Source organism: Prinia subflava, chromosome 1, assembly GCF_021018805.1.
Source record: "Prinia subflava isolate CZ2003 ecotype Zambia chromosome 1, Cam_Psub_1.2, whole genome shotgun sequence".
NCBI classification, from domain to species: domain Eukaryota; kingdom Metazoa; phylum Chordata; class Aves; order Passeriformes; family Cisticolidae; genus Prinia; species Prinia subflava.
The window spans coordinates 113860561-113875279 of record NC_086247.1 but is presented as its reverse complement, the minus strand read 5'-3'; the positions used below and the strand labels follow the sequence as shown (position 1 = coordinate 113875279).

General features: G+C 43.0%; 1 protein-coding gene across 5 annotated transcripts in view; it reads left to right on the top strand.

Annotated features, from left to right (window-relative positions):
• The first annotated feature begins 1775 nt into the window (after positions 1-1775).
• Positions 1776-14719, top strand: part of RBMS3 (RNA binding motif single stranded interacting protein 3) — a 706117-nt gene continuing 693173 nt past the window's right edge. For 2 of the 5 annotated variants that reach the window (XM_063408788.1, XM_063408763.1), the window contains exon 1: positions 3294-3923. Coding sequence is in view for 3 of the 5 variants with exons in the window: in XM_063408737.1 (XP_063264807.1) it covers position 2847; positions 3239-3429 (192 nt within the window). In the remaining 2 variants the exon portion in view is untranslated. Of the gene's footprint in view, positions 2597-2643; positions 2848-3238; positions 3924-14719 lie in introns of those variants that run through there. The other 3 variants (XM_063408744.1, XM_063408737.1, XM_063408753.1) reach the window with 3 other exon arrangements.

Here is a 14719-nt window from a genome sequence, read left to right as displayed (position 1 = left end):
CTCCAACTACAATTCTGTAGCTCAATTTAGTACAATTTTAGCTCAATGTATGTACCAAATAAGTTGAAGGTTCCAAAACCTTTTCATTAGGCAATACCAATGAACGGTTCCGTTTTGTGGCTCATTGCATTCTCATGGTCTGTAGTTCCATTCTTCAGAAGGACCACTGAAGAGACTGGAAAGAGGTCATACCTCCTATATCCCCAGGCCGCTGGTTCAGATCATGTTTTCCTGTCCAATCTGTCAGTATTTCTAGATTTATAGTTACTGTGTCTATCTCAAAGTGTGCTTAGCCTGGAGATCTTTATTCTCTCACTGAGATTGGCAATGATTATTCAGAACTTTACCTTAGCCTAAAAATATATGTTCTACTTAGGGTTCTCTTGAAATCCTTTGAATAACAGCAGTCTGGTTTGTGCAGAGAACAACTGAGAGCACACTGTTATGATGAATTGTTTTTAATTTTTTTTTTTTTTTTGCAATAGAGTTGTAAATCTCTTGCAGCACAAAAAAGAAAGATAGGGTAGAAAAAGAGAAAGAAAGGGAAGTTTGAAATTCAGCAGCTGTATGCAAAACTTTGTACTGACTTTCATGTAGCCTAGGGCCTGCCCTTTTCTTCTTATGTATGATCATGTTCACTTAAACTATCTCAGAAGTTTATTTTGGTTTTGGGGGTTAAATTCTCTAGGATTAGGAGCAGAGCTTTCTGAGTCCAGGGCCCCCACCTTTGGAATTAGTTTTCCTTGGTTCTCTGCCAATGTCCAGCTCCAGTAATCTTCAGAGCATGTGGACAAATATTTGTATTTGGGTAAGTTTTTCTGTGTTTTTAGGTGATTTGGTTTTGCTTCATATTTTGCTTTACAGTCCTCGAGAGGGTAGATTGGGAATTGTTATTTTCTAACAGGATAATTTACTATTACCCACCACGGGAAGTTTTCTATGTAATTTATCAGTTATTTTTATAAATGTGCACTGCAGTGCCTGAATGAACAATATATTTATTTTCACTTTATTTTGCCATTTTCCAATCTGTGTTTGGAGTACTTTGACTGAAAAGCTCTAGAGGACAAAGTGTGTCCCTTGCATGTCTTCTCTGTGGAGGGAAGGGGTGACTGTGCAGGTGGACAGACAGTTGGATGGCTTATCAGATGCGTGGGCTCACTGCTTCATTCTGGGCAATTCTGCCACCAAATCCACCTTGGCAGATATTTCACAGCCATTGTGGCTGTGCAACCCTGCCCTCCAAAGTGCCTGTCTGCAGTTACTACTGCTGTTAGCTTATGAGACCAAAACTGCAAGAGTGTCCAGAAGGTTTAAGGCTTTCTACCCCAAAATGTACTCTTTCAGTAAAGTCTACTGCAATGATTACAAATGGATGATTGTAAGTACTCTAAAGTATTTGATTATAAAAGTTAATACATATGGCTTGATTGTCTAATTACTTACCTCAATCTTAAACATTTATGCTGGAAATTTCAATTGAAAGGCTCCTCATTTGCACCAATCTGAGAAAACAGCAGGGACTGCAAATACTTGATATGCTTTGAGAATAATACAAAAGGATCTTTAGACATGTGTATTAAAAAAACCAACAAAACAGCTTGGGTGTGACAAAGATTTTTTTTTTTCTCTATTGCAATATTATCTCTTGCCCTTTGTCTGAATATATTGTAGCAATAAGAACTGTTCAGGTTCCCACAGTAATGATACTATTGGGGATAACACAACCCAAGGCCAGGAATAAAAGAGTGTCATAAAGTACCTGATAGTCACCCGCTTCCTAAAATATCCTGGGACAGGTTCTCTCTTGGTGTAAAACAGACCAGCTCCTGAGGATGTAGCCCAGTATCTGCAGAGCGGGTAGTTGCTTTCGGAGAGGACAGCACATGCATCAGCTGGATGATGTATAGATGAGATCTTTGCACCGCAGGCTCTTAGGAGATGTTTCCAGTTAACTTCCAGAGCAGCTGCTCCTCAGGACAATGTGGTGATATATTTAGAAGTGCAGACTGGTCACCTGATGGTGTCCTGATTTAAGAACGACCAGGTCTGTGCTCACCATTCATCTCTTTGAAACGAAAAGGGGAATAGCTGAAGAGCTGGCTTGGCTCTGGCACCACTACGGAAATTCTTGTTTTGGTATAAAACACTCTTAATGAGATTGCATTTTTCTCTATCATGTCTAACTTCAGTCTGAGAAGGAAGATAACACAAAGAATAAAACAGTCGAGAGTGCACTGCGGTCACAACTGATTTAGAAGCTTACACGCGATTTTTTTTTCTTTTCTCTTCTTCTATCTGTGTTGATAAAATCGGAGAGCCGGTGGCTAGCACTGATTTAGATTTCCAGCCTGGATTTGTTCTTGTTTTTCTCCTTACTTCAGTTCTCCTTGTGCAGTGCTGCGTGGCGCTGGCAGCCTGAGAGAGAGGGAGCTCCAGTCACACGCATAGACTCAGACCGCTGAGAGGAGATTAACATCAAGGAGCCCACATTTGCAATAGCGGGTGGTGCTGGGGGGAGAGGCGAGGGGAAAATAAAATAAAAGCAACAATCGGGTAAATGCTCGTCTCTTCTCGCCACCAGTACCTTGCACAGGTCTGAAATCGCTTGTTTTGCTTTGCTGTATTGCGCTTGCTTGGGCTGTGGAGAGGGGAGGGGGAGGGGAGGAAGGGGGAGGTTTAACTTTTACTTGACATTACCGGGTTATTGTCACTTCCCCCGTGTTAAACCCCGGTGGTTTCCCCTCGCCCCCACCCCCTCCCCGGGCTCGGCTCCCTCCAGTTAACTTTGTTCAAAGGGCTGCAGCCGGGAGGGCTTGTCCGGGCCTGGGACACAGATAGCGTAAAGTAAATAACCACCACAATTAGGCTGGGGCCGCGAGTTGATCTTCGTGGCGAGAGATCTGCTTAGTTAGCGTTTGCTGTTTCGGGGCGATTGAAGGCCGCCGTGCCAAGGACACACACACACACACACACACACACACACTCTTACACACGCACGCTGGATACAAAAGTCTGGAGGATCTAAGGGAGAATTGCAGCCGCCGGATCGGTGCAGCAGCCGCGGCCAGAGCCATGCGTGTCACGGCCTCCTGAGGGGGGAAAAGGAAGGAAGGGAGGAAGGAGGAAAAAAAAAAGAGAGAAAGAAAGAAGGAAAAAAGAAAAGAGGGAGAGAGGAAAACAGAAGAAAGACGCGGGGTGGTGGAAAGTATTTGCCTGCTTTTGTCTCGCAATACAGTGAACTGGAAGATGGAGATGGATGTTAAGGGAGTTTCTCCGTGCCCGGAGCCCATCCCCCCGGCGGCGGGGTCTGGCGGCTGCCCGCACCAGCGCCCGCACCACCGCGATGGGCAGCCCGCGGAGCCGGCCCCCGCCGCCGACAGCGGCCACCCGGAGAGGAGGCACGGCAGTGAGAAAGAGGACAAAAAGGTAGGTCCGCTCCGCCGCCGGCCGGCCGGCGCCGCGCCCGCCGGAGGGGCCGGCTGCCCGGGGCCGCGCTCGGCGGGGCGGGCGGGGCCGCTCCCGCTTCCCGCTCCCGCTCCCCGCCGGCCCCGGGCGCGGGCAGCCCCGCGCCGCCCTTTGTCAGCGCGGCGGCGGGAGGCGGGGGGCCGGCGGCGGAGGTTGTCTGAGGACACGGGGGCGGCGGGGCGGGGAGCGCGGGGCCGCCGCCGCCGGGCCCGGGGCGCCGGGCATTGTTCCGCCCGCCCGGCGGGAGCGGCCCAGGTGCCGCCGCCAAAGTTTAACCTCACTTCGAGGGGCCGCGGCCGGCGGGGCCGCCGCTCCCCTTCCCTTCCCTCCCCGCTCCTCGCCTCGACTTCCAGGCGGCGGCGAGGGGCGAGTCACTTGGGGGAAGGAGCCCGGGCGCTGTGTCCCTCCAGCCCTGCTGTGTCATTGCGGACCGGGGGACGGCTGCTCGCTGCCGAGTGAGAACATGCGGGTGACGGAGTTGAGCGAGAAATGGGTCAGATCGCACCCTTTGGTGCGGATGTGTCTGCTGCCGGGAGAATCAGAAAGTAGGGAGGATGGGATGGAAAAAGGTTGCCATTAAGATAATGTCAGCGGAGTGCATTGATCAGTGCTTTTGTCTGTGGGCACTGTCTTCATTTCCATTCATTTTTCTCTACGTGGGTTTGCTAAACTGAAGCCGATGAATTCTTCTGTATCTGTAGGTCTGTGACAGGCAGAGACTGATAAATGTGTAAGTTCCATCGTAATTCGGTGATGGTTGCAAGGTGTGATCCGTGTGTGCTAGACTGTAAAACACATCCGTTTCTATTTTATTGAAATCCGAGTAATTCTCTGAATGCACAGATACCCCTAAACAGATTATAATCCTAGAGTAATGTAAAAAAGAAATGTTGGCATGTACTGGATTTGAGCCGTGTTTCTTCAACTAGTTTTACTATAGTTTGGTTTTGTTACAAATGTGTAAGAGAACAGTAACACAATGAAGGAATGTAAGCGAGCAATGCAATAAATCAATGCATCAACTATGTCACACAGCATATTTGCATGACTAGAGCTCCAGTTGTCATGAGAAAGACAAAGTATTTTTTAAAAATCGTATTTTTAAATGTAGACTCCGAGTTTTCAGCAATTTTTGCCTCCTACACTTTTAGGTTTGCTACTGTTTGGTAAAATCTGTGCTATTGTTTTAATTAAAAGAGGGTATCGACACTGGATCATTTAAACAGGGCCTGTACAGTTTAAGAGGGTGGATGCAAGGGCTTTATTTTTAAAATGGTAACTGGTGGTTTACATATTGTGATAGATGAACACAGAATTTCATCTCCTTTGAGTTTATGAATATTTAATTCTGTCGTGACTACATGTTACTGTACCTAGCTGAATGATTTGTGTGCGTGTGTGATTGTTTCTAGGATCCCTTCCCTTGCACTGTGCTACTTACTAAACTTAAAATTATTTCATTTCAAAATAATTAAAATGTAGAGCCAAGACTGCCTTTGACATGACTTCGTTTTGCCACTGCCTCAAGAATTTTAAAACCCTGCCATCAGCAGAAATCCATGCTTAATAATTACTTTCTGATGTGCCACACAGTCTGTCTAATGTTTTACCAATCATGGACATGGGGAAGGGAAAGCAGGTGTGACTCAAGGTGAATGGACACCAAAGAAGGCCTGATTCTCTGTGGTGTGGCTAATTAATGTGTTTAGATGACTCAGGATTGCACTATTTTATTCTGTATCTGCCAGCATATTCTGGACATGGAAGCAAAAGTACTACCTTTTTGTTGTTGTTGTTGTTTCTTCTTTTTTTGTTCTATCGATACGCATGCTAAATTACTGTAATATAATTCCTCTTTTTTAATTCCACGATTAGCTTTTCCAAGTTTGCCATTGCCAAGGTTGTTGCAATGACTAGCTTGTATTTTTGGGATGTGCTGTGATATTTCAAACCTCCCTAAATGTATGTATCTTTTCTGGATGCTGTCCCAGGACAACCAGTACTTCTTATTAGTGCAGAACTATTTCAGATATCTGGTAAAGTACTGGCAAAAGAAATATGATGAGAAGGGGAAAACCCATTACAGCGATAGTAAAATCCAACACTATTGTGAAAAAAACCCAAGTCAGCTACAAAACTAAACTCAAGCATTTCTGGAAACATCATCTAAGAACTTTCTAAATTGATTGAAATAACTGTACCATTGTTCTTTTGGCCCTTATGCAAACTTCCTAGGCACACTGATACATCCTAGAAGTGTAAGCACTCTATGTGGAAATTGTAAAGGACATTAGAAACTGGATTCCTGACAATGTATAATTATGACTAACTAAATATTGAGATCTTGCAATGTCTCATGATTTCACTGACAGATTTGCTTTTTGGGGTCATGTTTCAATTATTAAAAAATCTTATATTTAATCTTTGAGCTTCATTTCTGGTGGACATAAAAAGAGTTTTACTTCCATCTAAATGGAGCTAGGTCAAATTTATGTGCTAATAAAAGTATATTTTTGTCACTGCCTCCAAAAGGAACATTGCTGAATTAACCAAAGCAAGTATTTGTCTATGGAATTTCTGTAGAAGAGGCTACCATAGTCTCACTTACCTGGATATTGAAGGTTTTTTGCCTGCTATATATTAAGGGTTTTTTTATTATTATTATTTGCTGTTGAGCTTCAATAAAATTTTGAAATGTGTATAACTTGAAATATATCCCATTGTCTTCAGCTGGGATGTTGACATGCTTAAGTGCTCTTTTGGAGGAAGACCTAGTTTACTTCTCATATATCTTTCTGTTGAAACCATCTCTGACTGATGTATGAAAATAGAAATTATGAAGATTGACTTTATAATTTATTAAGTATACAGTACTTGGTGCTTTAAAGCCTTGTTGCTATTTCGGTGGGAGAAAATGAAGCACAAATAGTAGAGTGCAAGATTTAAAAAGCTAATAGGCTGACTCTATATGGATACAATTTTTTTTCTCTTAAAGCAAAACACATCAGAAAATATTTTTCAACACTCCTACAATGTTTTCTGTTATTTTAGTTGAAAGCATATAGGTCTAATCCTATATACAGAAGCATGTTGACATTCTCCAGCATGGCAAAGTGAGTGACTGGGGGAGAGAACAACCTGCAATCCTGGCTGTTCATTCCTGGCTGGAGGTGCAGCTGATGCCTGTGACAGGTTGTGTGGGTGGATTGTCACACCATCTTGCACTCCATGACTCGGTGCCAAGGGATCCAGGCCCCTAAATTGTACCAGGGATTCTTTACAGCTTATCTTGGAATGGTTGCCTCTTTACAAGGATCAGTGTACAGAGCACTTAGGGAGTAGAAGGCAGCTTTGCAATTCCTTTGCACACTGGTGACTATGGGTGAGGTTTATCACAGCTCACAGCTCAGGATGGGTAGAGTTTTCCCAGAGATGGTACCCTGAGCCCTGTGTTAGGACTTTCAAACCCTCAGGTACAGCCAGTCTATTACAGTGCTGCCATTTCCCAAAGCCCCGAAGTTTTCCAAAAGTTCTGACCTATGGATTTAGTAATGTCATGTTTCATACTGAGGGAGACTTCTGCATTTCTGTGGTATGCACAAATCATTTTAGCACAATTTATCTACAAGCACACACAGAACTTTCACTTTATACCTACATTCCACTTAAAACCATCTGTGAAACAGCTCCAAAGTGAAGAACTTTCTGTGTATTTACATGGAAAAGAGCACACTGAGGTTATAGCAAAACCAAGCTTATGTGGGTTATATGGTTTTTTATGTGGGTACGTTGTATTCTGGTTCACAACCAATTTGCCAGTGTCTGATGCAAGAGTTCTGAGGTGTTTTGTGGAGTTTTTTGCATGTTATTTCCCAGGATGCTCACCTGTGGTATTGCTGTGTGATAATGGCACCCAAGTGTGAGCTTCTAGAGGGGAAAAGCTGAATGCTTTGGGGAAAGGCACTTAGTATTAACTTGGGGATTCTATTCTGCTGTACACACGATCTGATCATCAGTCTCTGAAAACCTTCTGCTAGAGTATTTATAAGAATAGTGCTATCAACTATACAGTGCTTGTTCACTCACCCGACACAAGCAGTAGGTCAGGAACAGTGGAAGACTTCAGGGGGATTATTTTTTAATAGTTTCTGTTATGTATTTTGTTTTGTTTGATTTGGAAAGCCAAATATTACTGTATGCTTACATTTAGAGAGAGAAGGCTCAAGAAATGCAGCTTATGCTTGAAGCAGATGGTGGGGATTCTTTCAGGAGGTAGATCACTCCAGTCTCAGATCAGATGTGCTTATCTTACCTTAGGCAGCTCCATTGTGAATGGAAGAGGAGTTGTCAACCACTCTCTTGTTTCCTGGAGATTTGACTGAGTTTTCTTTTGCCAGATAATCGGGACCCATCCCATTGGACAATCAGCAGTTAAGAACCAAAAGCTGAAACTGCAATCCGTAATGGATATGAGGAACCGGTAATGGGGTGTGTGGGATGAAGAAAGCAGAAATAGACAACACTACTGGTTGCTGATGGTATCAGCTTCTCCTGATAATAGTGTAAAATGCACCTTGGATTAGCTGGAGTTTCCAAATACTGAAGGCTTTGTGCCAAGTGTATCATGGGCTGTGGTTCTGCCGAGATGTAACGCAGGCATGAATAGTTAAGGTCAGGCCATTGTCTGCATAGATGGACAAATTCTTCACCACACAGACATGGCAGAAAATTATTCTTGTGACTGTTGCTGTTCTGAGAGTTTTATGTCAGACAGAAATTCACGTGTATGCTTAAAGTGACTACAGAGCTGGAGAATAATGTCTTTGTCTAAATCATTGCTAAGAACATTTCAGAAATCATTCCCCAACCCAGCAACATCAACTCTGTCTTTTTCAGATCCACTCTTAAACACCTGTACTTCATTCTTAAGCTGTTCCTATCTGTGCTGTGGGCCAACGTGATATTGGTATTGATCTGCATATTTCAGTTTCTTCCTGATGTCAGCAAAAAGTCAGCATCCTGTTCTTCCAGAGCCTGGTGGCTAACTGGGTGGTGAGCCCGACCCAAAGCCACAGACCCAGGATATTCTGGGTCCCTCATATTCAGATATTTATCCTGCACATTCCCAGATCACAGCTCTGGGGCAGGCTAACTCACGACAATATGGGGAGACTCCAGGACACGTGTTCCTGGAATGGCTGCCCAAAGCCAGAGTGCCTGGCAGGTGCCTCTGGAAGGGAGGTTTCAGTCCTTTTATTGCTGACGTGGGCAGCAAAGCTATTAATCTTGTCATTAACCTGTTTTGATGAGCAAGACCCAAGAGCCATCTGCTTTGAGGAGACTAAGTAAAAAATTCAGATAAAAAGAAAATCAAAAAGAGGAAATTCACTATGAACTGAAAGCCTTGCTTTGCAGGCAGGTCTCCTTCTGCATTTTGATGCATTTCATGTACTCTGCCTCACTCTTCTCTTGCTTTCTAGTGAGAGAAGGAATCCTTAGATGAACCTAGGATTGTGCCTCTGTTACAAAATTAAGCAGATGCAAAGAGGAGAGAAAGAGAGGAACTGTTAGTATCTATAGGCAAGAATAACAAACTCATGTTCTATTAGATGTCAGAGAATCCAAAAAGAGACAAGATATTGGGAACCAGACCTCATCATTTTCATATCTCCAAAATTACTTTTTGTCTTGCATTCTGGGAATTCATTTTACTTCAGGACCAGCAGGTCAAGGGAGGTGACCCTCCCCCTCTGCTCCACTCTTGTGCCCCTCACCTGGAGCACTGCATCCAGCCCTGGTACCCCAGCATAGGGGGAGGATATGGAGCTGCTGGAGTGGGTCCAGAGGAGGCCACAAAGATGATCAGAGGGCTGGAGCACCTCTCCAGTGGAGACAGGCTGAGGGAGCTGGGGCTGTTCAGCCTGGAGAAGAGAAAGCTCTGGAGACCCTGCAGCAGCCTCCCAGTATGTAAAGGGGGCCTACAGGAGAACTTATTACACGGGCATGGAATGGTAGGACAAGGGGAAAGGCTTTACACTGGAACAGATAATTCTTAATTAGGCATTAGGAATAAATTCTTTACTGTGTGAATGGTGAGGCACCTGGGAGAGGTTGCCCAGAGAAGTTGTGGATGCCCTATGCCTGGTTGGATGGAGTTTTAAGCAACCCAGTGGAAAGTGTCCCTACCCATTGCAAGGTGTTTGGAACTAGGTGGTTTTTAAGGTCACTTCCAACACAAACTACTTTAAGATTCTATGATGCTGGGATATGGGGAAAAAAATCTTACCTTAAGTGAATGTCAACAGTAGGACAACATTATTCTTATACTAAGTAGAAAACACAGCACTGTACCAGCTACTGAGAAGAAAATTAACTGTATCCCAGAATGTGGAATGTGAAGAATGTGGGTTTTCTGTTAAAGCATAAAGTTGAGAGTGAGGAATTGACTGCTGCGATTTGCCTGTGTCTGTTAAAACAACACACGTGATAGTGCATGTGAATGCTTCTTCAAAATTTTACTCAGTACTGAGATTTCTGAAAGAATATGCTATTTAAAATAGTTATCCTCTCAAATAAATTGTGTGAGAAATGTTTTGGGGAAATTTACCAGTCTTACAGCTGTTTAAATTTTTCATCCAAGTGATCAATAAGTGGATGAAGCTTGAAAAGATGATCACACTCTGACTGGTACCTGGGGTAAACATAGAGCTATTCATTGTAATAGAGAGATTTCATGAAAAGTAAATACTGCTTAGAGTTAATACAAAGTGAAATTAGGTGCATATGTAGTTGATTAGGTAACAAACCCAGGGCCATAAACAATGAACATCATGGGTGGGAGCTGAACAATGCTCTTGAATCATCGGCAACACAACCACAAGTTTTGTACGCAGAAGACACAGAACCGACTCTCTGGCTAAAGGCAATTTTGTCTTGGCTGCAGGAGGATTGTGAGGATTCCTACTTGGAGGAAGACACAGCACTGAAAAGGGCTTTGTTATTTCCTCTCAAGCAGTTGGGACATTGCCTTGACTCGGATGTAGTGGTATGTGTTCATGCCTATGTGCCGAGACTGGAAAGCAGTCCTATTCAGGACTGCGTATGACAGCTCAGAGCTTGGCCAGTGCATGGCATATCCTTCCCACTTAAGTAGAGCTTGTTCTCAAAAGCCCAGTATTCACAGGAGCTCCTGGCCAAGAGCTGAGTGCCAGCTTGTAACAAATCTGAGGCTTCAAACAATGGATAATCAATGAAGCTAGAGACGAACAATACCCATGTTTTTGCATGCTATTCCCAGTGTTTTCCTAGATGCTCGCAGTGTTTTTAGACTATCTCTATCTGTGGTAAAAACTTACTGTGTTGTGTCGAATCCTTACGGCACAGCAGTTTTTACTAGACTGAGGTTTCAGTTTACTTAATTGCCCAAGCTAAGAGAGATGTATAGTTACTGATGTGTGAAGTGGTTCAGTTTTTGTTTGGTTCCAGTTTTTTGTTGTTCTCTGCCTGGCTGTAGCCATGCTGCTCATATAGTGACTGGGATTATTTCCTAGCACCTTGCACTAGGTGGATTTTTGTACTGACTAGCTGCCAGTGGTAATTGTCTGGCAAGAGTATAAAAAGTTGCAGAGTCTCGGTAGAGTTACTGTTTTCTAACATCTTGTCTCTGAAAATACCTGAACAGTAAAGAAAGTGGGACTACAGCTGCAAATGGGAAAAGTAACAACAGGACCACTGATCATAATTTCCATAAAAATAGGGATCAGATCAGGTTTTAGTGCGATGTTTAAATGTGTAGAAGAATGAAAAAAAACCTGATCTGACAGGCAATGCAGATGTTGGTATTCTACAGTAGTTTCTTTCCTTCCTTACTGTCATTCTTTCTGTGCGGCTCTGAAATTATCCTCCACCTATAACAAAAAATTCTGGTTTATTTCAATTCCCCACACTGCATTCTGAGATATAGGGGCAATATTAATTGTTTCAGGAACTCTAGTAACCAGTGCATCTTAACTGGGATAAAACAAGACAGCATTTGGCTCATAGTATGGACAAGGACAGTTGTGTATAAAATTTGTTGGACAGCCATGATTTACTAGAAAAAGAGCAATTCTTCCATGCCTAATGGCTTCTGCCATGTGTTTAAATGCAGGTGTCATTTTCATTATATATTATATGAAGACCAATCTCGGTACAGAAGCAGAATAGGAATAGTTTCCTTGGCTGAAAAGCAAGCGTTGGGTGAACAAAAATTACAAGCTCAAGACACAGAGCTTGGTTAATACACTTAGGGTTTCTGGACTTAGGAGCTCATTCTGTTGAACACCTTGTTCTATGGTTACAGAGTTTATTGTCTCCAAAAAGCTATTTGACACAACTTATTCAAAGTGATAATGTGATCAGCAAGTGCAGGGAAAATAAAAAGGTAATATACCCTCCTTTAGTTCTAGACCCATCTGCAAAGGATTCTGATAATTGATTGGAGAATGAAATTAAAATACTGTGGAACCCATGCCTATTCCATCAGCACAGAGTCTGTGTTAATTGATTTCAACAAGTGCCTCAAGCACCACTGACATCCCTTATTTGCTATTACCTAGTGATGGTTTTCTCACTGAGGTTATTACCTAGTCTGTACTGATTTTTAGGAGGCCATAGCAGAAAATCTGGTTTTGGATCCAAACAAACATCCTCAAGGTCTTTGTGGAAAGGGCATTAAAGGGCTACCATCTACTAAAGATAAATTTTATTGCTCTTATATTTAGTAACAATTTTATATTCAACATAGTATAAATAAATAGGCATTGTGCTTTTCTGTGGATTCAAAAAGAGTACTTAATTGCCTTGAGGTAGTTACTGTGTCACCCAGACATGACACAGGAAGGGTGATTAGAAGTCGTCAGAGATGGGCAGGTGAGCATGATGTGTGGGGGTAGGCTGTAGATAACTTCTGCTCTTCACATGAATTAAGAGAGGGAGTGATGTGGAGGGGCAGAGAGGGAGTAGCTGGAAAGCTGATTGAAATTAGCAACTTTTGAGTAGGGCTAGAAGAGAGATGTTTGTAAGGTTTGTGTTTTGAGGCAAAAAGGCTTTATGAAGTGTGCACTGGGTCCATGTGGAGCTGAGGAAGCACACAGCAGAATTCCACAGCATTCGCAGAACACCTACTGAGGCTTCACAGACGTTATGCAGTGTGCCAGTTAGCCTTGTTAACTTTATTGAGTGTGCTTCCAGGACATGCAGACTTTCAAAGTATCTGAAAACCACTTTTAATAATTAATTGGCTTACTCTCTCCCACCCATTGTTTCATATCTAATAAAAGGCAACAGCAAGTCATTGCCAAAGGAAACAGATAAAAAAATATTTAGGTTAGTTTGGTTTGAGATATGACAGGCTAAAGAGGATCTCCCCAAAGATCTCGGAACTTAAATAATCCCCATTTTTTGTCCTGTCTTATTTTTCCCATGACTATCATAGGATGTGCTCTTAAACTAAATTTTCCCTGATCTAGTAAGTGGTTTTGGGAAGATCAGTACATTTTTAGAGTCCTTCTATATGAACTAATTTATAACTGGAAGCATGTTTCAACTTTACTGTGTCAGGAACATTCTGAAATTTCCAAGTGATAAAATGACTTTTTTCTCAAGCAGAGCAGCCATCATCCACATTATCCTCTACATCCCTGCATACATGATGTGGCACAGGAAATGACACATCATTATCAGATGGCTGTAAAGATGGATGCAGGGAAATGGCAAGGTTGCTGGCATGGCCTCAAAGACAGACATCCACAGATATTCTGTAGTCACTTCAGCGCATGGAATTAAAGAGTGCCTGTTGTGTGCTTGGGGAAATTTTTTGCTTAAAAAGAGAATATTTAAGTTTGGAGGAGGTCTTGAATGTGCTTCCAAAGGGAAAAGAGAGGAGCACCAAGCTTAGAGGGAAGGAAAGGCATGCAAGATTTTTAAGAGACCAAGAGGAACAAGGCAGCAACAAAGAGTCAGACTTCATCTGCCTCCCACAGCAGGGAGGTGGCTAATGCGGTGCCACTTGCTGTTGTGGTCTTACGCAAAGCAGAGCCTTATTAGACCTTAAAATGGCATTCAAAGGTGCCACTTCTTGAACTTGTCAAGAGGACACACCCTGTGCAGAAGATAAATAATTGATGGATCAATTCAGAGAGAGGCCATCTGGAGGTTAGAGCATCAAAAGTGATCAAGGTCAATGTGTCTTAGGGAATCTTTACAAGAAGGGTTACACCACAGGACTGTCATGAGATAATCAGCCAGATCAACATCAAAATTGGGATCATTGTGTGCTGGGAAGTGCTGCTCAGGGCAGGAAAAAGGCTCTGAGCTCTCCAGTCTGTTCTCTGCTCTGCATGTTCTGCCTGTTGGTAAGATTCAACAACTTTCTGTCTTTGGGCAGTGTTTCACAGTCATATGCTTTTGCATGCTGCTGCACACAAAACACTGAGGTCTTCCTAACTCATCAAGTGATGCAGTCACACTTGTCCTTAACTGCTGTTTTAGAGTCAGAGTTAACTTCTCACAGCAGGTTATCTGTTTGGTCACACTATCCTACTGACTGTGGCATTATTCCTGGTAGCCAGAACTATCCATACTGCCCATGTTTGCAGATTCAAGCAAAGCCCATGGAGAGGTGTCATTCTGCAATGTCAGTCTGTATTTCACAAATTACTGTGCATGTTACCTATGATCATATTGTGACACCTCTTGGTCGTACATCCACATCTGATGGTAGTAACTGGAAGAGATGAGAGACAGGAAAGTCAGAAAACCATAGATAACAAGTGCTTATGTATTATGTACTGTGTGATGTTAAGAACTAGGAGCAGGAAGACACAGTGACACAACAGTTAACAGGGGCCTAAAGCATTAGTCTTTTATTTGCTGATAGAGATGACTTGTCTCTCACCTACACAAAGGAAAATTATAGATGAATCTGTCATAGGTAGAACTTTTGCCATTTTTAAGACGCAGGTCAGAGCAGTTACACCTGTTGACACAGAGTTCTGTGGTATCAGTAGTCTCAGCATGCAGTGTGGTCCTTGTTTTGTCATACACCTGTGGCAGAGACTGTTACAGCTACCCAGAACACTGTGAGAAGTACAGAGGTTCAGCAGCCAGGGTCAGGGCCTCTGAAAGGTGGTGTGGAGATCACTGCAGAGAATTTAAAAGGTGAGCTGCCAAATGAAAAGCACAGAAGCGCACTGTGCACCAAGCTACTCTG